Here is a 16,952-nt window from a genome sequence, read left to right as displayed (position 1 = left end):
TTAATATGCATTCAGGAAAGGACCATGTGCTGAAAAATTCAATTTAAGGTTCCAGAATAATGTCAAACGTCTTAGCTGTTCTTCACCACAAGGTGTTAAACTGAGAAATGTGGTTCCCTGTAGAGAAAGAGCTGTTGTCAAGACAAACTCATGATGTCTTAACTGATCTGAGCATTATTATTATTATAAATATGTTTATACCATTATTGTAGAGTACTTTTTTGTCACACAGTACATTTTCATTAAATTGAAAAAAGTTACTAGACACAAAATCTTGGGAAGCCCAAGAAAGGAGCAGCAAATCATAGGCACCGTGGTGAAGGGACAAATTATTATTAAAAAAATATGTGAGAATAAAGATTCAGCTCATTTAAAGAGATAGGTCATTTTATGACACCTTAGGAGAAATTTGTGATAACTGCTTTCCAATAGTAGTGGGAAAAGAGGAGTTATGAAAACGAGTCTCTGAATTTCTAAAGATATTTATTATAATACATTCATTTTTTGTTTCCTATTTGAGAAAATTAAATTTTCATTAAGTGGCTTTGTTATGTACAGCCTCATTTACATTCATGCCCAATATGCAGAGAATTTGAACCTCAGCAAAAACCTTTATAAGAGAAGCCTCGTTGACATTTAGAAATTGTAAAATTATGTGTGCAGCTGTGTAGAAAAATTCAAACTTAGTGACATAAGGGCTTATTTCCAAGTCCCTTGCGCCACTGTTACGTCACTTTTTTCCATATTAAAAGTGACGCATTGGTGGAGCAAGGGGCTTGTAAATAAGCCCTTTAATCACTTAAATAATCTGTGCAGGGTCACATTAAGGCTGCACAAGCCTTGTTCCTCAGTTGAGCAGATCATCATATTATTCCTCGGTCTTGAGTGTGTTGAAATTATTGAGGGGTCTGCCTGTTAACCTAATTAATGGGTGTGAATGGGTTTGGTTTTAATGTCAGGTCGATGCCCATCTTTCGGTAAAGCCCCCTCACAGATATTTTCCGGGTCCAAACTAGCCTTCCAGCGGGAGCTGTAGATGTCCACGGTTTGCAGAGCTGATCCATTGAGGATACATTCATCACCATCATCAACTTCATTACAGCTGCACTCTTCATCACAGCTGCAGATTGCATTGCACATACAGTCTTCATCACTGCATTCTTCATCAACTTTCCACTCTCCAAAGTGCCTCCACCGTTCACTTGGCTCCATTGCTCCTTGCGTTCTCCACTCTTGCGACCACCACATGCTCGCTGTACCCCACTCTTCTTCGGACTGTGTCTCCTCAGGGGAGGCAGTAGACAAGGTCCTTGAGTAGCTTGAGTTTGTCTGATTCAGAAGTACACTGCAGGGTGAACTTTCACTGGAGTGATCTTCTTCACATGATGAATCTGGAAATGAAGAACAACAAATTTAGAGGAACCTACAGATGAGGGAAGTGGAGACTCAAGAGACTGTGTCCATATGTGTGTGTGTGTGTCTACATGTATAACCATATACATACAGACAAACACACATATATAAATAAGTATATACATATAAACACATACATATAGACACATATAGGTAAATATATAGATGTAGGTACCGATATCTATATAGATAACTAAATCTATATTTATAATTTATACAGATTAGAACCTGGAACACTGGAATGAAGCAGATTCCAGCCAGACCAGGAAAGGGAAAAAAAGCTTGAGGGCAAAGAAAAGATGCACATCAACTATTACAGAGTAAAACAATGCAGTGGCACTGTCTTTACTGGTGCTCCAGAATCCCCCCAACCCCCAGGAAATAGACTGATGAGGGGGTGGAGGGGTGAGGTAAGGCCCGTCATGCACTGCACATTTTCATTGATGGATGCTGGAGAAAACTCCAAGTTCAGCTTCCCCAGTTTATGCACAAAGTCACCTTTCAAAGGTCTGGGAAAGGAAAAAGCAAATCCCATGTACGTTTTTCTCCAAGGACGTACATTCCTTCATGGCAAGGGCCCGCTTTACTTCTTTGCCCCCTGTCTGGAGGAGGTGATAGGAATGAAGTGCACAAGCCATGCCCATCAACAAAGATGTATTTTCTGAAGAAACCTACCACATGCCCTGAGGCTACGGTTGTGGCTGAGACCCAAGGCCAGTCACTGGCCAGTTACAAAGAAGGTGTGCAGGCTGAGGTCAGTTTTTCCAGATTTTAATATTTGTCATACAGCTAAGCATATTTTTTTCAATTTGTGCGGTGACATAATCACTTATCAGGCTGCTAATTTTTTTTATGACTTTCTGCATTTTGTATTAAATAAATGACTGGTTTTGGTGTATATTGAGTTACAACTTCTTGATTTCATGATACTTATAGCTGGTTGACTGGCAGGTGTGGTGGCACTGGAGTTCCTTAGCGCAATTCAGCTGTGCTCTTTAAAGGCATAAGCCCTGTGACCAGGGCTACTGGAATCATGCAGCATGGGAGGACCCAACTATGTGGCCAGGTTGACTAAATTATGCTGCAAAAAACGGAAAATTATGCAACATAATGCGGCACTTTTTATGATAGTATTAACACATTGTTTTGACATTTTTACTCCTGCTAACACTTTCTGGGCACAGGTTTCAACTCATTAGAAGAGGTGGGAGTAACTCGCGTGATCTATTTCAGTGCAATTACACAATATGTAAAATTATTCGAGATTAGTCAGATTTACACAGGAAGTGTAGACAAAGCATTTAGCACTATTTTCTTCGTTCAAATTGCACCCTTGCATCAGAAATGGACCCAGGGATGCATTTTGATCTAGGAAAATAGCGCTAAACCCTACAGAAGACAAATGGCAGCAACCACCAGTTGCCCATGCTCCGTTCTTGTGCTCCTGCAATAGGCATTTTTGCCCCAAATTATTCTAAATTATGCGAACAGGCATAATCACATAATTTGTGATAATTTCGTGTCACAAGAGCAACACGAAATTGCCGAAATTGCTCGGACTACTCAAACGCAATTAACATTTTACGTAGGCCTACTCATTAGTACCATTTAACACCCAAATGTAGAAATAAGCAAAAGAAAGGTGACTGGTCAACCTTTACAAAGGGCCTTCGACTCTGTGGCAACACATGTTGCTCCATTTTTAGTAACTTTTTATCCATTTGAGCTAGAAACTATTTGTTTGCTGGAATCTGCATATGAGGCAGCAGATTATTGATTATGTGGCACATCAGAAAATCTGGATTCATGCGGAAAATGCTACATCAACAAAATCGTATCATTCCAGCGGCTCTGCCTATGACTGAAGATATTATTACAGCTAAGAAGTAAGTATGTGTCAATGACACATAAAGAATGAAGGTCCAAGAAATAAGCTTACAGGACCCATTGTCTGGGTTGCTTTCAGAAAAATAGACATTGCACGTTAGTGACTTTTAAACTTTCCTTTAGCACATCACATACCAGGATAGGTATAATTCATCATAGTTCATAGATGCTTGAAGATTTCGTTGCAGCTATTTTGATGTTGTTTCATATTTATTGTAGACTTATTTTCCACGAATGAGAATTTATTTTTGTGTTAGCTTGTGAAGAAGCCTTTAGTCTCTTTGCTTGTTATGAGAATGTAGCTACAAATTTATTTTTGCAAATTTGGGGATTCTGTTACATAATTTTTTAAGACAACATCACTGACCAGTCTAATTTGGATCAGCAGTTATCTAAGGTGGGGTGGCTGGGCGAGAAATAATGAGTCGCAACAGAAAAACGCAATATGCCTCCAGGAAAGAGACAAATAAAATCAGTTATCTATAAACGCATCTAATTAGCAGCAGAACAGCGCTGACACTGACTTGTCAGAAGAACAGGTCTCGAGAGTACAATTCTTCCGTCTCAGCGCGCGGAGCACAGCACACTGCTCTGACAGTGCTTGCTGCCTTCTGTCCCATCAGGGCCGCCATAGCTATTTACAGAGTCATCGTAGCACCCATGCAGTGAGCCAGTACAGTGTGACAGTGAGAGCTGAGTTCACATTCGACTGACTGGAGACCCCCTAGAGCTGCTCAGGAATCCACACTGCGGAACAGGCCTTCTGTGCGCATGCGTTCATTGATCAGCCAAACTTTCCCAAGAGACATCATGGGAAGCATTTGCTAGTCGGATAATCTTCATGGCGTTAAACCAACATTATGCTCGGGTACTTAGTCATGTCTGTGCAATTCTTGGCGAAGGAAATATTGGTTATACAAGCCGCATGAAAATGGTACATCAAATCTAAAAATCTGTTTATTGCACACAGGGCGCAGAACAGTCTATCAGCCTATGGCCTTCTCCACTAGCCTTCCTCCTAGTTCGGTACCCAGGTGCCCCTCTGACTTGGCTCTATAGCGTTTACAGTGTAACTAGACAGATGGAAGTAGGTGATACGCCCACTCTTTAATTGCTAGGAACTTTTGGAGAAGGCAGGCGTAAAATACATGACTGTCGCTCACTCGCGCATTCCCTGACATAAACCGAAAACTGATTTTTTTTTTTTACCTCTTCTGCATTCTGTCTTTTCTAACAGGCTGTCACCCTTGTCTTCCCTTGGCCAGGATGCAGGGGTCGATGGTCCATATCCAGCAGTCTTCCCCCAGGATGAGAAGAGCCGGTAGGTCTCCCAGACCGGGGGCTCTTCCGTGTCCGTCCCTGGTGCGCACTCGTCCGCGAGCTGCATGCACTGGTGCTTCCCGGAGCAGTACCACTTCAGCAGGCCGCAGGAGCAGTAACCCTTGCCCCAGAGGTCGGGCTCTCGGCAGCAGCAGTCCCAGGCACAGCAGTGGCCCTTCCTCTCGGCGGAGGGCTCGTCTGTGTCAGGAGAGAGAGGCGCTGGCGATCCCTGCTGCTCCGGTGGTGGAAAACTCTCCTGACCCGTGCCCAGATGCCCGAAGGACTCTACCACAGCACCGCGACCGATGGCAGAGTCCTGGGTCCCGAAAAGACGGCTACTTCCCTCAACACTGTCAAGACCCTCCATGGAACGAGGGCGACCCCACGCACGACTGACTCAGCAGAGAGATAACGGGAACGCAGCAGATGAGTGAATGTGGGGCAAGCCGGGCCCCGTTCCTCTTATAGCCGATGCTTTGCAATCAAAGGGCAGGCACCAGGGGGTGGGCCTGCGGCCCTCTCCCTACAGATATGCAAACTGGATTAGCCTTCCCAGATGTAAATTGAGGCTTTCCCGTGGGGGTGAGAGAGCTTTCCAGACAGGTGGAGGTCTGTGGCAAGGACAGCCGTTGCTCTAAACAAGTCTTTCCTGAGTTACCGACCTACCCTGATCAGACAGGTTTCAGGGGGGTACTGGAGGGCTGTCACTGGGACACACCACACTTGTTTCGCATTTGACACCAAATATTGATTCAGTTGTGCGGTAGTGGTCTGTTTGTTTACATGCAGGCTTCTTCGCGGGCTTTGTGGCGGGGGATCTCATTTCAGTTTGTTGTTGGTTACTTTTTTGGGAGAAAGTGCCATGAAGCTTTCAGTTGGCTGGCTGGTTGCTTACCCAACCACATAAAATAGCCTTGTTTTTCTCCACACACATTTACCACCGTTTTTCCAGATTTAAAATGTAAGGGAAAAACCCACCGTATTCTACGTTTTGCAGCGTGATACTGGGTTGAACATGAGCAATTACCAAGTTAATCCGACTCTGACCCACGGAGATCGTAAAGGAGGTAATACCACACAGCAGGGCTACCGGTGGTCTCCAGGCGGTATTAGCTTCCGGTGTTCCAATGCATCATGTGTGATGCATATTCGTTATAAAGCGAAGTATCACATCATATAGGGCAACAAATACAAAAGTATTTTGCAAATGTGATGAAATATCCAATTACAGCTCGCCACACAGCTAATTGTGCTGTGTTATGATTTATAGAGAAAAAACGAATGCATTGTGCTACACAGTGCTACCCTCCCACACGTGCAAACTCTGATATCTTTTAATTCAATGTTCATTGGCCCTTAATGGCAACCATCTCGGGTATTGTTATGGGTTTACATTCATATAGTGCTTCATACTCAGAAAAGGCACCAAATCGACCTGTTGCATGTCACTTTATGGAAGTGCGTTGTTTGATAGGAAATCCCATGGGGAGTGTGTTTCAGTACATTGCTCAATGCTCCATGAGAAGAGTTGTTCTCCTCCTGTGCCTGCGCCTCAGCGTGTCAGTATGTGAGGAAGTGAGGAAGTGAAAATGAGTGGCAGTTAGCATGGTTAAGCTTACAAGGCACTGATGTATTTGGTGGTTTACTGTGTGCCATTGGCAGAGAATGCATACACCAGCTCCCTGCTAACACGTATATTTAATTTTTATTTTACGGAGTTTTATATAGCGTGAACTTGACCCGAATCGGGAATCAGAGCACTTTACAGAGCACCAGTTGCGTTACATGAGGACACATTTATTTATTGTTAGGCATTGGGAAATTAAGTGTTTTGCCCAGAATCACAGAATGTTCAGTGTTGTTGCCAAGACTCGAACCCAGTTCCCCAGATTGGAGGAGAGTCGCCCTAGCCCATAGGCCAACTCCTCTATATGTACTTGTGCTTGGACTGTCAGGAAGGAGAGTGAGATAGCTGTGTATGTGCCCCTGATCCTTGGTAGGAGATATGGTTCCAGTTGCAAGGTGGTATGATACTCGGTTCTGGAATTTATGCGCTACTACCCAAGACAAATGCTTCTTTCTGCTGCTTAGCGGGTAGTTACCTTCCTGAATTTCAGGTGGCCTTGGATGTTTTTACTATTTATCACTTGGAGTTTCTTAATTTTGTTGGCTCCACAACAGACAAAGTTCCCCATATATGTTTCTTCTTGAAGGTGACCATCAGCTGAGGCTCCACTCTAGAGTGGATCTCAGCTGCTCTGTGAGTATCTTTTCAGTATTGCTTGTCTGAAGGATGTACTCTTGTTGTCGATATACCTGGGAGCAATAAACAGTGCCTTGAGAGAGCATCTGGCCACTGGTAACCAGTATTGTGCTCGGAGAGCTGGTGATATGTGATCCAATAATTGAAAATGTAGGAGTTATCTTTTTGCAGCATTTTGGAATTCTTTGCTGTCTTTTATGTAGTCGCAGTTGGAGCCCAGGAAAGTGTATTTGAGTAGTCTAAATAGGATATGACAAGTGCAATGGTGGACTGGAGGTTCTCTGGGAAATTCAGGTAACAGGAATATGTCGAAGAATTTGCGTGAGGCAGAAAGCACTCTTAGTCACTTGATCAATTTGGCCATCAGGGAAATGCTGGAGTCCATGACTACTCCTAGGTTTCATACAACAGCCAGTGCTGCAGGAGGTGGTGCTAGGTTCTGGGGACTTTGAGGTGTAGCCTGGTAGTTCTTTCATTTACCAACCTTTATGCTATCTGTTTCAGAAGAATAAATTAAAGGGGTTACTTAGCTTCCGCTGGTTAACAGATCGGACATAGAGGAATAGTCCTAAGGACCACAGTTTCTTTGTTTCTCTGGTTTTAGAGCAATCTGGGTGAGATCAGCATAGTTTTGGATAAGGTTTGAAGTCTTGATAAGATCTGGTAGTGAGTTGACATAGGTACTGAACAGAAGAGGGGAAATTACCAAGCTTTGAGTTGCACCAACTTTATTTCTAAAATGAGAGAATGTAAATGGCAAATGTGAGATTACACTATATGATTTAGAGAATGTCAGACACAGACCGTGAAAATGCTGAGGAAGATTTAAAAAGAACTCCCAATCAGCACTCAGAAAACTGTCACGTATTCCCTGGTCACAAGCAAAATGGACCATGGGAACACCTTCTGTGCCAGGATGAACAAAAAAACTATCCAAAGGCAGCAGACTATTCACAACTCGGCGGCCAGAATCACTCTCAACCATCCATAGTGCGCTCACATCACAACCCACCTGTAGGAGCACCTCTGGCTCCACATTCACAAACAAGCGCAATTCAAACTCCTCACCCAGACTTTCAAGGCACTACATAACACTGGCCCAGTATACCTCAACAATTGCATCTACTTTCACAAACCTTCCAGACACCTCCACTCATCAGGTCTCCTACTTGCAAAAATCTCACGTGTATGAAAATCCAGATCCGGCGGTTAAGCCTTCTACATCACCCAAAAAGTGTGGAATGATCTGCCGCTACACATTAGAGTCTCCTCACTACTAGAATTCTGCAAGAAGCTGAGAACCTCACTTTTCAAGTTGTCCCAATAGGCCCTAGGTGTGCCTAGGCTCATACCTGCTCAGAGCCAGGATACCCTCCAGGGTGATAGTGTGCTCTACAAATCTGCATAACATATCATACCATAACATACAGTCTAAGATATTTCCTTTGAGGTGTTCGGTCAAAATGTCGATTTCAAAATATTGTGTGGCTAAAATGCCCTGTCAAGAATATCGAGTACAAAAATATTGTGAAGGTAATTTCTTTAAGTAAGCTAAGGTTTACTATACTTAGCTCCACATATATGTACCTTGCCAAAATATATATCGTCAAGGTACGTAGATGTGGAGTTAAGAATATTACATCTATACTTACCTATTTGCACTTACGTTCTCTAGAAGTACCATAAGTGGTAGACCTGAATATGTGTCAAAACTGCTATGCCTCCCGGAGGGGACGGGGGGGGGGTCGTAACAAGAAGAAATTCCTTTAATTCTCTCTTTTTCATCTTTCTATGTGTGCTGCTGTTTCTATGTGTGCTGCTTTCTGCAGCACACAAAGAAAAAGGAAAATGCCTCAGGAGATTGCTTTTGTGCAGGAAGGTGTCCTTTCCTGAACAAAAACTATCCTGCTTACAAAGCAGGCCCCCTTTCACAATGGTGCAAGTGGGCCTGCGTTGGGACCAGGCAGCACATTGTGCACCAGCAAAAGACAGGAATGCGCTTTATTATATTAAATATGGTGCATTCCTGCTCTTTCCCTGTCACGTAGCACAGCAAGGTGATTTGCTGCGCTGCATGACTTGGTAAATATGCAGTTAAATATCCCCTAGCAAAAGTCTGTTTTGCTGGCTGAGTTTTGTTAGCATAAGATTAGTAAGCATAATATCATCCATGCCAAGTTAGAAAAGTGACAAAGCGTGCCATTTTTTCTGGAAAACTTTTAAGCACTGGATCTGCTAGTGCTATCCAGACCGAGCTGAAATGTGAAACAAGCATTTTATCATTCCAAACAGAGTGTTACAGCTTTGAATTGGTACAATACCATCCTAGCCAACCTGGAATGATTAAAAGCAGCTTCATCCATGCCAACCTGGAATGATTAAAAGCAGCTTCGGACACATGTATCTCACTCCTATTAGAGCTCATCAGAGAAGCACAGCTTTGTCCCGACTCGAGGGAGCACCCAGTGTAAGCCAAAGAACAATTTTACGTCAATAATGGAATTAAAATAATTAGTAAAACGAAGGGTTCTTTGAGCCCCACATAGTTTTTTCTTTTGTCACATTACTTCAAGGAGACTCATGCACCATGGCTCCAGACAGAGATGCTCTGTCATTTTGTTAGATCTTCAGGTTCTGTGGAAATATTCCAAACATAAAAGCACACTTTCAGATCTTATGGCCATGCACATATAGATGTGAGAATAGTGTCAGTTTGATTTAAGGTGTGTTACGTGTGTTTAGAGCTTGGTGTTCTTTTTATGACTTGCCTCCACTAGGGCTGCAAGTGCTTCATGTTTAATATGATGTGTTCTAATTTTAACACCTGTCTGTGAGTCCTTCTATATGCAATCCCCCCTGCCCCCTTGAATCTGTTTGTTCTGTGCAAGGCTTCCTTTAGGTCTACATGCACCTTGAAGCAATTATGGACAACCCTGTATATGGGCTTAAGTTTATTCTTACAGGGTGCTCACCTTTAACTCAAAGTTCAAATCACAAAAAACAGTCTGACCTGGTAGTCGATCTGAGCACCGGGTCGAACTCCATGCCAGTACCCTAGAGACAAATCTCCATCATAACTTTGGCATGCCCTGGGTCATAGAATGGAGGTGCAGTCCTAGTGGCTGTGCCGGGTGATATTGCTCAAATTCCCAACCAACACACCAAGGGGCCTATTAGGATGGCGGACGGACCTGCGTCCGTCCGCCACCCCCGAGGTGGAGGGAACGTCCGCAGGGGCTGCGGCGTTCCCTCCATGCAGATTAGGATGTGACCGCCACCCTGGCGGTCACATACCCTATGTTTAACATTGCGGTGGGTGCTGCTTGAAGCAGCGCCCGCCGCAAGGTTAAACGTGCATGCTCTGCATATGCATGCACAAAGCGGCAGGCACCACGTGGTGCCTGCCGCTTTGTGCATGCATATGCAGGGGGGTACCATAGGTACCCCCCATGTGCACCCCCCACCCCCAACACCCTGGGGGCTCGCAACGAGCCCCCAAAAACAAAAGACCACATGCTTTTCCACAGCGGAAAAGCCGCCGCGGAAAGGCATGTCTTCTGCCCCATCCTATATGGCTGGCGGTGTCTGATAGACACCGCCACCATATCAGAGCTTTTCCACCGCGGTCGGAATGCGACGGACGGTCTTCCTGACCCACCAGCCATCCTAATCTGGTGGTGGATCTTTGGAGCCTATGCAGCGGTGAATCCGCATCCTCCGGGCCGGCGGTGGCTTCCGCCGGCCCGGAGGATGTGGATTCACCGCGATCCTAATCGGCCCCTATGTCTGTGAAAACACTCTGGCTTTAATTTTCATTTGAGTCTGAAAATATATATATAAACAGCTGTGAGTCATAGGGAAATTAGTGCAGATGGTTCTATAACATCTCTTAAGGAGTTGAGCTATATGAGAAGCAGAGCACACAATTGTACTCTAATAGAGAGAGTTCTAGAATCCGTCATATGTTTAAGGATTTCTATACTACATCAGGCAAATATAGAGCTGCTCTCAAGAGGATATCAGACGAGCTTCAAAAGTATGAAGATATGAGCACAGTTTCAACAAAAGCAGAATATTTTCAATATTCCTGCCTTTTTTGCCAGGGAAATTTCACATCTCAGAACAACTGACTGCCATTTACAAAATGGATTTGATGCAAGTAAGAAAACATGGTTACTTGAAGATACTGTAGTCAAACATAAAGCAAAACAATTGCTGACTCTAAGGGCCTCGTTTGCAAAGAATTGACGCAGGGCAGAGTCACAAAGCATTTTGCTGCGCTGCCATATGCCAATCTTAAAGGGCAGGAATTCGTCATAGTTACAAGATACTGTGAATTCCTGACCTTTAAGCCAGCTCACAATTTGCTGCTCAGTGCCAACGCAGGCACCCTCTGTGTTGTTGGCAGGATTGTTTTTGGGCAGGAAGGGGTACCTTACTGCACAAAAATAATCACAAGAGGCGTTCCCCCATTCTTTGTGTGCTACAGAATGCAGCACATGTGAAAAGAGAAAAAAGCAAGGAGAAACATTTGTTATGCCTGATCTTGGGGACATGCGTTTTTGGTGCTACCCAGGTTTACGTGATGTAGTAAATCTGGGGCAGTGTCAAAACCCATGGGCGTTGTGTGCGAACACCCACAGCAACGCCCATGGGATGCCTCCTTTACATAGAGTAAGATACTCCATATCTATGAAGTCATGCAAAGCCATGCAGGGTGGCCCTGCGTCACCTCATAGATATGATTGAGGTGCCTGCACCACGAGATCGTCATAAAAAGTAGCCCTTCGGCGGCGCAGGCCTCTTGTAAATAAATGAGGGCCTAAGAATCTAAAGGACTCACTAAGATCAGTGAGTGAGCAGACCACAGGAAGGTCCAGCTTCCAAAACCCACTAGGTAACTTGACGTTCTGAAGTTCACCTAAAAGCTGTCAACACAAAAACAGGAAAATGCAGCACCAAATCAACCTGGAATTTAATGTTAGAGTGTATGAGATCAACATAGAAGAATCAAAGGCTTAACAATCCGAACCCAAAACAAGCATTGGCATCGCCAATAGGTCTCGCCTTTGGGACCTTATAAGTGTTTAGTTATCAAGCACAATATCCTTGGTGCAACAACATCAAGTGTTGCATGTCTAAACACTTATAAGATCCCAAAGGCAAGACATATTGGCTATGCCAATGCTTGTTCTTTCTTGCAGACGTTGATTCGACGGCAGTGCCATCAGCAAGAGGCTATCTGGGAGCTTTTACACACAGAGGCCACCTACATCAAGAAACTCAAAGTGATCACTGATGTGAGTTTGCACTCTCTATAGGAACATTTGGAAGTAACACTATTACAGTGTACCACCTGTATGATTTGGGTATGATCTATAGCTGCGCTTCTAGGGAGCATGTTGGCCAAACCTGCTTTGCACCGCATTTGTACAGATGGGGAGGAAGATGATCCAGGTGCAGAATTTGTGAAGCAGTCTTGAGTTCCTTTTAGGTTATTCACCCCACCAAAACGTGGCAACTTAGCTCACTACTGTGGGGACCATCACTGTTTGATGTGAAGTTGAAGAACCCTGTCTTAATAAAATGCCCTGTGGCTCAGTGTGGGCGCCTCCATCTTGAGGGTCGGAATTCCTGTCTGAAGTGCTATGGCATTGGCCCCACCTTGCATATTTTGCATGTGATGGATTTGCTTGTTTCTATTTTAATTTGTATACTATATGGTTCAAACATTTACTGCAATTTTGTAAGACTTTAAAAGCTGCACAGTTACATGACTAAGCAGGTCCTTTCACCAAAGTTCCTCTTTCCCAAAATGCCGCTCTTTTGCTGTTGGTTGTTCCAGCCTTAAAGATGGAGCGGAGGCAGGGTAGAAATCTAATTCAACTAGACATTCTTCTGTGGGACCAGGGAATATTGGAGAAAATGGAGAAACGGAGCAGAAAGACGCACAGAAGGCTTCTTTTACAACAGCTTCGTATCATATTTTAGCCTCACATCTTGCCGTCTTTTGGAACGAAGAGTGCTGATTCTTCTTTACAAATGGCAGCTGCATGTATTGCTTTTTTAAAAATAAAATCTGTACTGGGTATAAAGGCTAAACTCACCACATTCGAGCAAAGGGAGGACTCACTGCGCTGGGAATGAAGGTTGCACAGACTGCTACTCACACTCCTTCGTCCCACACAAGAAATAATTCTGCACATATTACATAGGGAAATATGCTGTTATTCAAAAGTAGGCTGCGGGTTCGCCTATGGGGAAGAAAGTCACACACACTAAGAAGGCCATATACACTACTGTGGGAAAGGCCACACACACAGTGCTGTGAGAATGAAGACAGCACAACTGATTCAGAATGGCCACATAGAGCTTAGCGAGGGTAGCCATACATCTTTGGCAAAGAAGACCTTACATCTGTGAATGGTGCAGACACTATCAGTGGGACAGCGGTTTACGCTAGACTGGAAGCTCCATACCAGGAGCCATGACATCACCGGACTGTAGACAGACATGTGCTGGAATCAAAATGAGGCAAGGCAGGCTTTCCATATCTGTGCTCCCATGATAAGGATTACTCTCTTACATAAAAAATGCTCCGACCCTACTCCAGTTTAGTAAGATGCCGAATCACACCTTTTCAAGGAACCTTTGGGAACCCTGTCTCTAAAACGCAACCATCTTGAACCATACCGCTCGGCTTCACCCGCTTTTCAGCACTACATTGCGGCCTAGCTAGGTTCATGCTGTACTTGTACCTATAACTACATATGACCACTTATTTTAAACACACCTTGTGGCTGGGTTAGGTACTTCAAGCACAGTTCTAATTTTGCGTAGAAAACAAGTTTTAAAAATGTTCCTTTAACATTCATTTACAAAGGACAAACCCAACATTTCTGGCGCATTTTCTTCATTACATATCAGACGAGGAGACACAACAAAAAATCAGATCCAGAAGTTCAAACTGAAAAGGTTATTTGGTTAGGACAGGTCAGTCAGCTAAGCAACTTAATAACCTGTTTAATAACGTTAATGCCAGCCTCAGTAATAAATACTATCCCGCATCCACGATTAACGTACCCCAGTTTCACCCAAGAACACCCCAACTAAGCACCAGCATCAACCAAACCACAAACACATTTACTCAAAAACTCCCCCATTCTTCCAAACATTGCCAGCTCTTGCACCCCACTGGTGTCCTCTGGGCCTACTGGCTGCATCTCTCATTGCCGCCAGCTTTGCATGGCAGATTGTTGACCCTCCTGTGCAGCTCATACTTTCCAGCGGCCCTGGAAGATGACACAGTTTGCACGAGACTCCAGTGACATCAGTGCATTCCTCAGATCGCGTGGGCCGCAGGTGCCCATTGTGGAGTGATTGCCTCTCATTACCTGATGTCTGCGCTGACCTTTATTAAAAGAGGGAGCCGCGATCCGAGGCCAGGTTGGGAGCCTGCGACGCCTTCCATCAATGAGCTCTTTTGTAGGGAGAAGGTGGTGGCTGTACAAACAGCTCAGGGGGCTGACAGCAGCACGGATTAATCATCTTCACATTTCGAAAACATTGTGAATCTTCCGCACACGCGCCAAGAGCCTCGAGCTGACACGACGCGCCAGGCCTCCCTCTAAAACACGCGCCTTCTGCTTTGTCTTCACATCTGTTCCTTTGTTGCTGCTAAACCTCCAGGAATCCGGGCTCTTGTGCGAGGTAAGTGCTTGTATTCACCTGCAGCTTCTCCTGTCTTTCTGTGGCATAAAACCCTTTAAGAATATTTCAAATCTAAAAGGTGAAATTAAAGTGACATTAAATGAAATGCGCATATCGAAAATGAAACCCTGCCTCCACGTTTTGTTCATAGCTAGCCCTGGGTGTTCTGTGGAATTTTGCTTTAATGGCGCTTGCATTTCTTACCTGCAACTCGCCAAACTTCTGTAGCTTTCATGCAATTAATGGAGACCTTGTCAATTGAAACAAGCATTGGCTGCACACGCGCCTCGCGCTTAAAGTTAAAAAAAAAAGCCCTGGACTTGTGTGTTGCCGCACGCTAGAAGCAGGGTGGAGGAGGGGGCCTGCGCGATTTACTTGTGGGAGCGATAATTGCTACCATATTGAAGGCAATGGAACGCGTGCACGTGTTTGGCTGAAAAGCCATGGCGATCGGAAAAGGTCTTTTTGCCTACCAGCGCACGCGCGCTGCGTAGGCGAGACCTAAAAAGACAGCGTTCAAATCCTTCAAGAATCTTGACAGTGTGAGGACTACCTAGGAACATAGAAACGCAAATGCACAGTGAAGAGAAATATGAAACTTCCAAGAGTTGCAGTCAGAATCTGTAGAATTTGGGGGCACTATTGGGCAAGAATTATCAGGGTGCACCTCTAGGGGAATTGGTTTGCCAGTGAGGGGATTTGGGGGGAATCGACAAACGTGCTCCCAGAGGAAGAACTAGGTAAAATGGTTGACTTCTAGAAGGGTATTTAGCGAAAAGTAATCCTTGTGATCCTAGACCGTACCCAACCTTAACAGGTCCAAACAGGAAAGTCACTTCTGGAATCTGACCCATATCCTTTGGAAGAAGAATGGAGTTTTGGACGAACCTCTGACGTGGGTGAAATGCCTCATCTGCCAGTAACACAATAAGGAAGAATAAAGTTGTGACCTGCTTTGCAGAGGAGCCACTGATATCACCCTCTTGGAAGTTGTGTGTGACAGAGATTAAAGGAAATAACACGCAATGTGGATTTTAAACAGTGGTACTGCAAAATCACAAACAACTAGTGATAGGGTAAGCACAAAAAAATCAGAGATGTGAGAAAGATAATAATGTTTGCTGCTGCCTGCATTGTTTGCACAGGACATGATATACAACAGGACACTTAGTCCAAACATGTCACATACAATCAACAAAGCGAGGTGACATCTGTCCCATAGCAGACTAATGACTATAAAAACATACACAGACATCCAACAGACCATAATGTAAGAAAACATTTCATAATCCAAACACAGGGCAGGTATGCTTGATAGCCTGCTATCACATGGTTCACAGTAGCACTAAATATTGAGAAATAACATACAAAATTTCAACAGAATGAGTTAGAAATATATTCAAAACAGACCATACAGCGGGGCTATCAACATTTTTAAAACCGCATATTGATACAAAACACACCAATGCCCCACAGAAAACATTAGAAAGACCTCCTACCAAACATCCAGTAAGAGACATGTCTGCTACATAGGTAGCTATCACAATACTCTAAACTCTCACATACCAGGAAACTCCACGCATACATCCTCACCTGGGCAATTGGTTTGTCTACCGACATTAAGATGCTTGGGAAACTGGCCAAACCTGTCAACCATAACACTTGAACCTGGCGTTAAATTTGGTCATCCAGCTAAAAATGGAAAGAGAACACATCTGTTACGCCTTACCACAAGCAGAATCCGACTTCATTCTGCAATGGAATCCTTAATTTTGTCAAGGTGCTATATAATCCTAGAGAGGCAGATTTTGAGGTGTATTAAGTGAAACACTGTTTGTTGCAGGGCACACGAAAGAAGTGGGCAAAGTGAGACATAATTGCTTCAAAATACAAACGAAAGAAAAAAAAGCAACACTGGCTGAGTTAACGGTTAAAGGGGTGATCAAACAAGGAACATCAGCCTTCGCAAAGGCAGTTTGCCCAAATAATCTGAGGCAAAAAGCGATGAATCAGTCAGTATTGTAATACAGCTGGCCATCATTTGAACAACGACAACGGCCCAAATTGTTAAAGGATGAAAGGAGGAAAAACGAATTTGGCGTAGTTCTTTTTAGGTTTTAGATTAGAGTGTCATGATCAAATGTGTTAAAGGCAGCTGAAAGGTCCAAGAGAAGTAGTGCAGCGATTCCATTGTTGTCTACTGTGTTTTTTAAGGTCATCCCACATGGTGATTAGAGCAGATTCTATGCCTCTTCCTGGACCGAATCCGGGGGTCGATTATGATGGCGGACGGATTGCTTCCGCAGGGCTGGCGGGGGCAATTCGTCCGCCATTCTCCCTGAAATGACCCCCTGCCACA

The 16,952-nt window shown here is 44.1% G+C and overlaps 1 protein-coding gene across 1 annotated transcript; it reads right to left on the bottom strand.

Moving 5' to 3' along the window:
- Positions 1-924: 924 nt before the first annotated feature.
- On the bottom strand, positions 925-4,987 carry LOC144783393 (uncharacterized). Its single transcript, XM_078662389.1, has 2 exons — positions 4,510-4,987; positions 925-1,391 (listed from the first exon to the last, which is right to left on the bottom strand). The coding sequence occupies exons 1-2, from the start codon at positions 4,985-4,987 to the stop codon at positions 925-927; spliced, it is 945 nt and encodes a 314-aa protein (XP_078518515.1).
- Positions 4,988-16,952: the final 11,965 nt, after the last annotated feature.

Source organism: Lissotriton helveticus, chromosome 9 (genome assembly GCF_964261635.1).
Source record: "Lissotriton helveticus chromosome 9, aLisHel1.1, whole genome shotgun sequence".
Classification (NCBI taxonomy): domain Eukaryota; kingdom Metazoa; phylum Chordata; class Amphibia; order Caudata; family Salamandridae; genus Lissotriton; species Lissotriton helveticus.
This window is presented reverse-complemented; position numbering and strand designations above follow the sequence as displayed.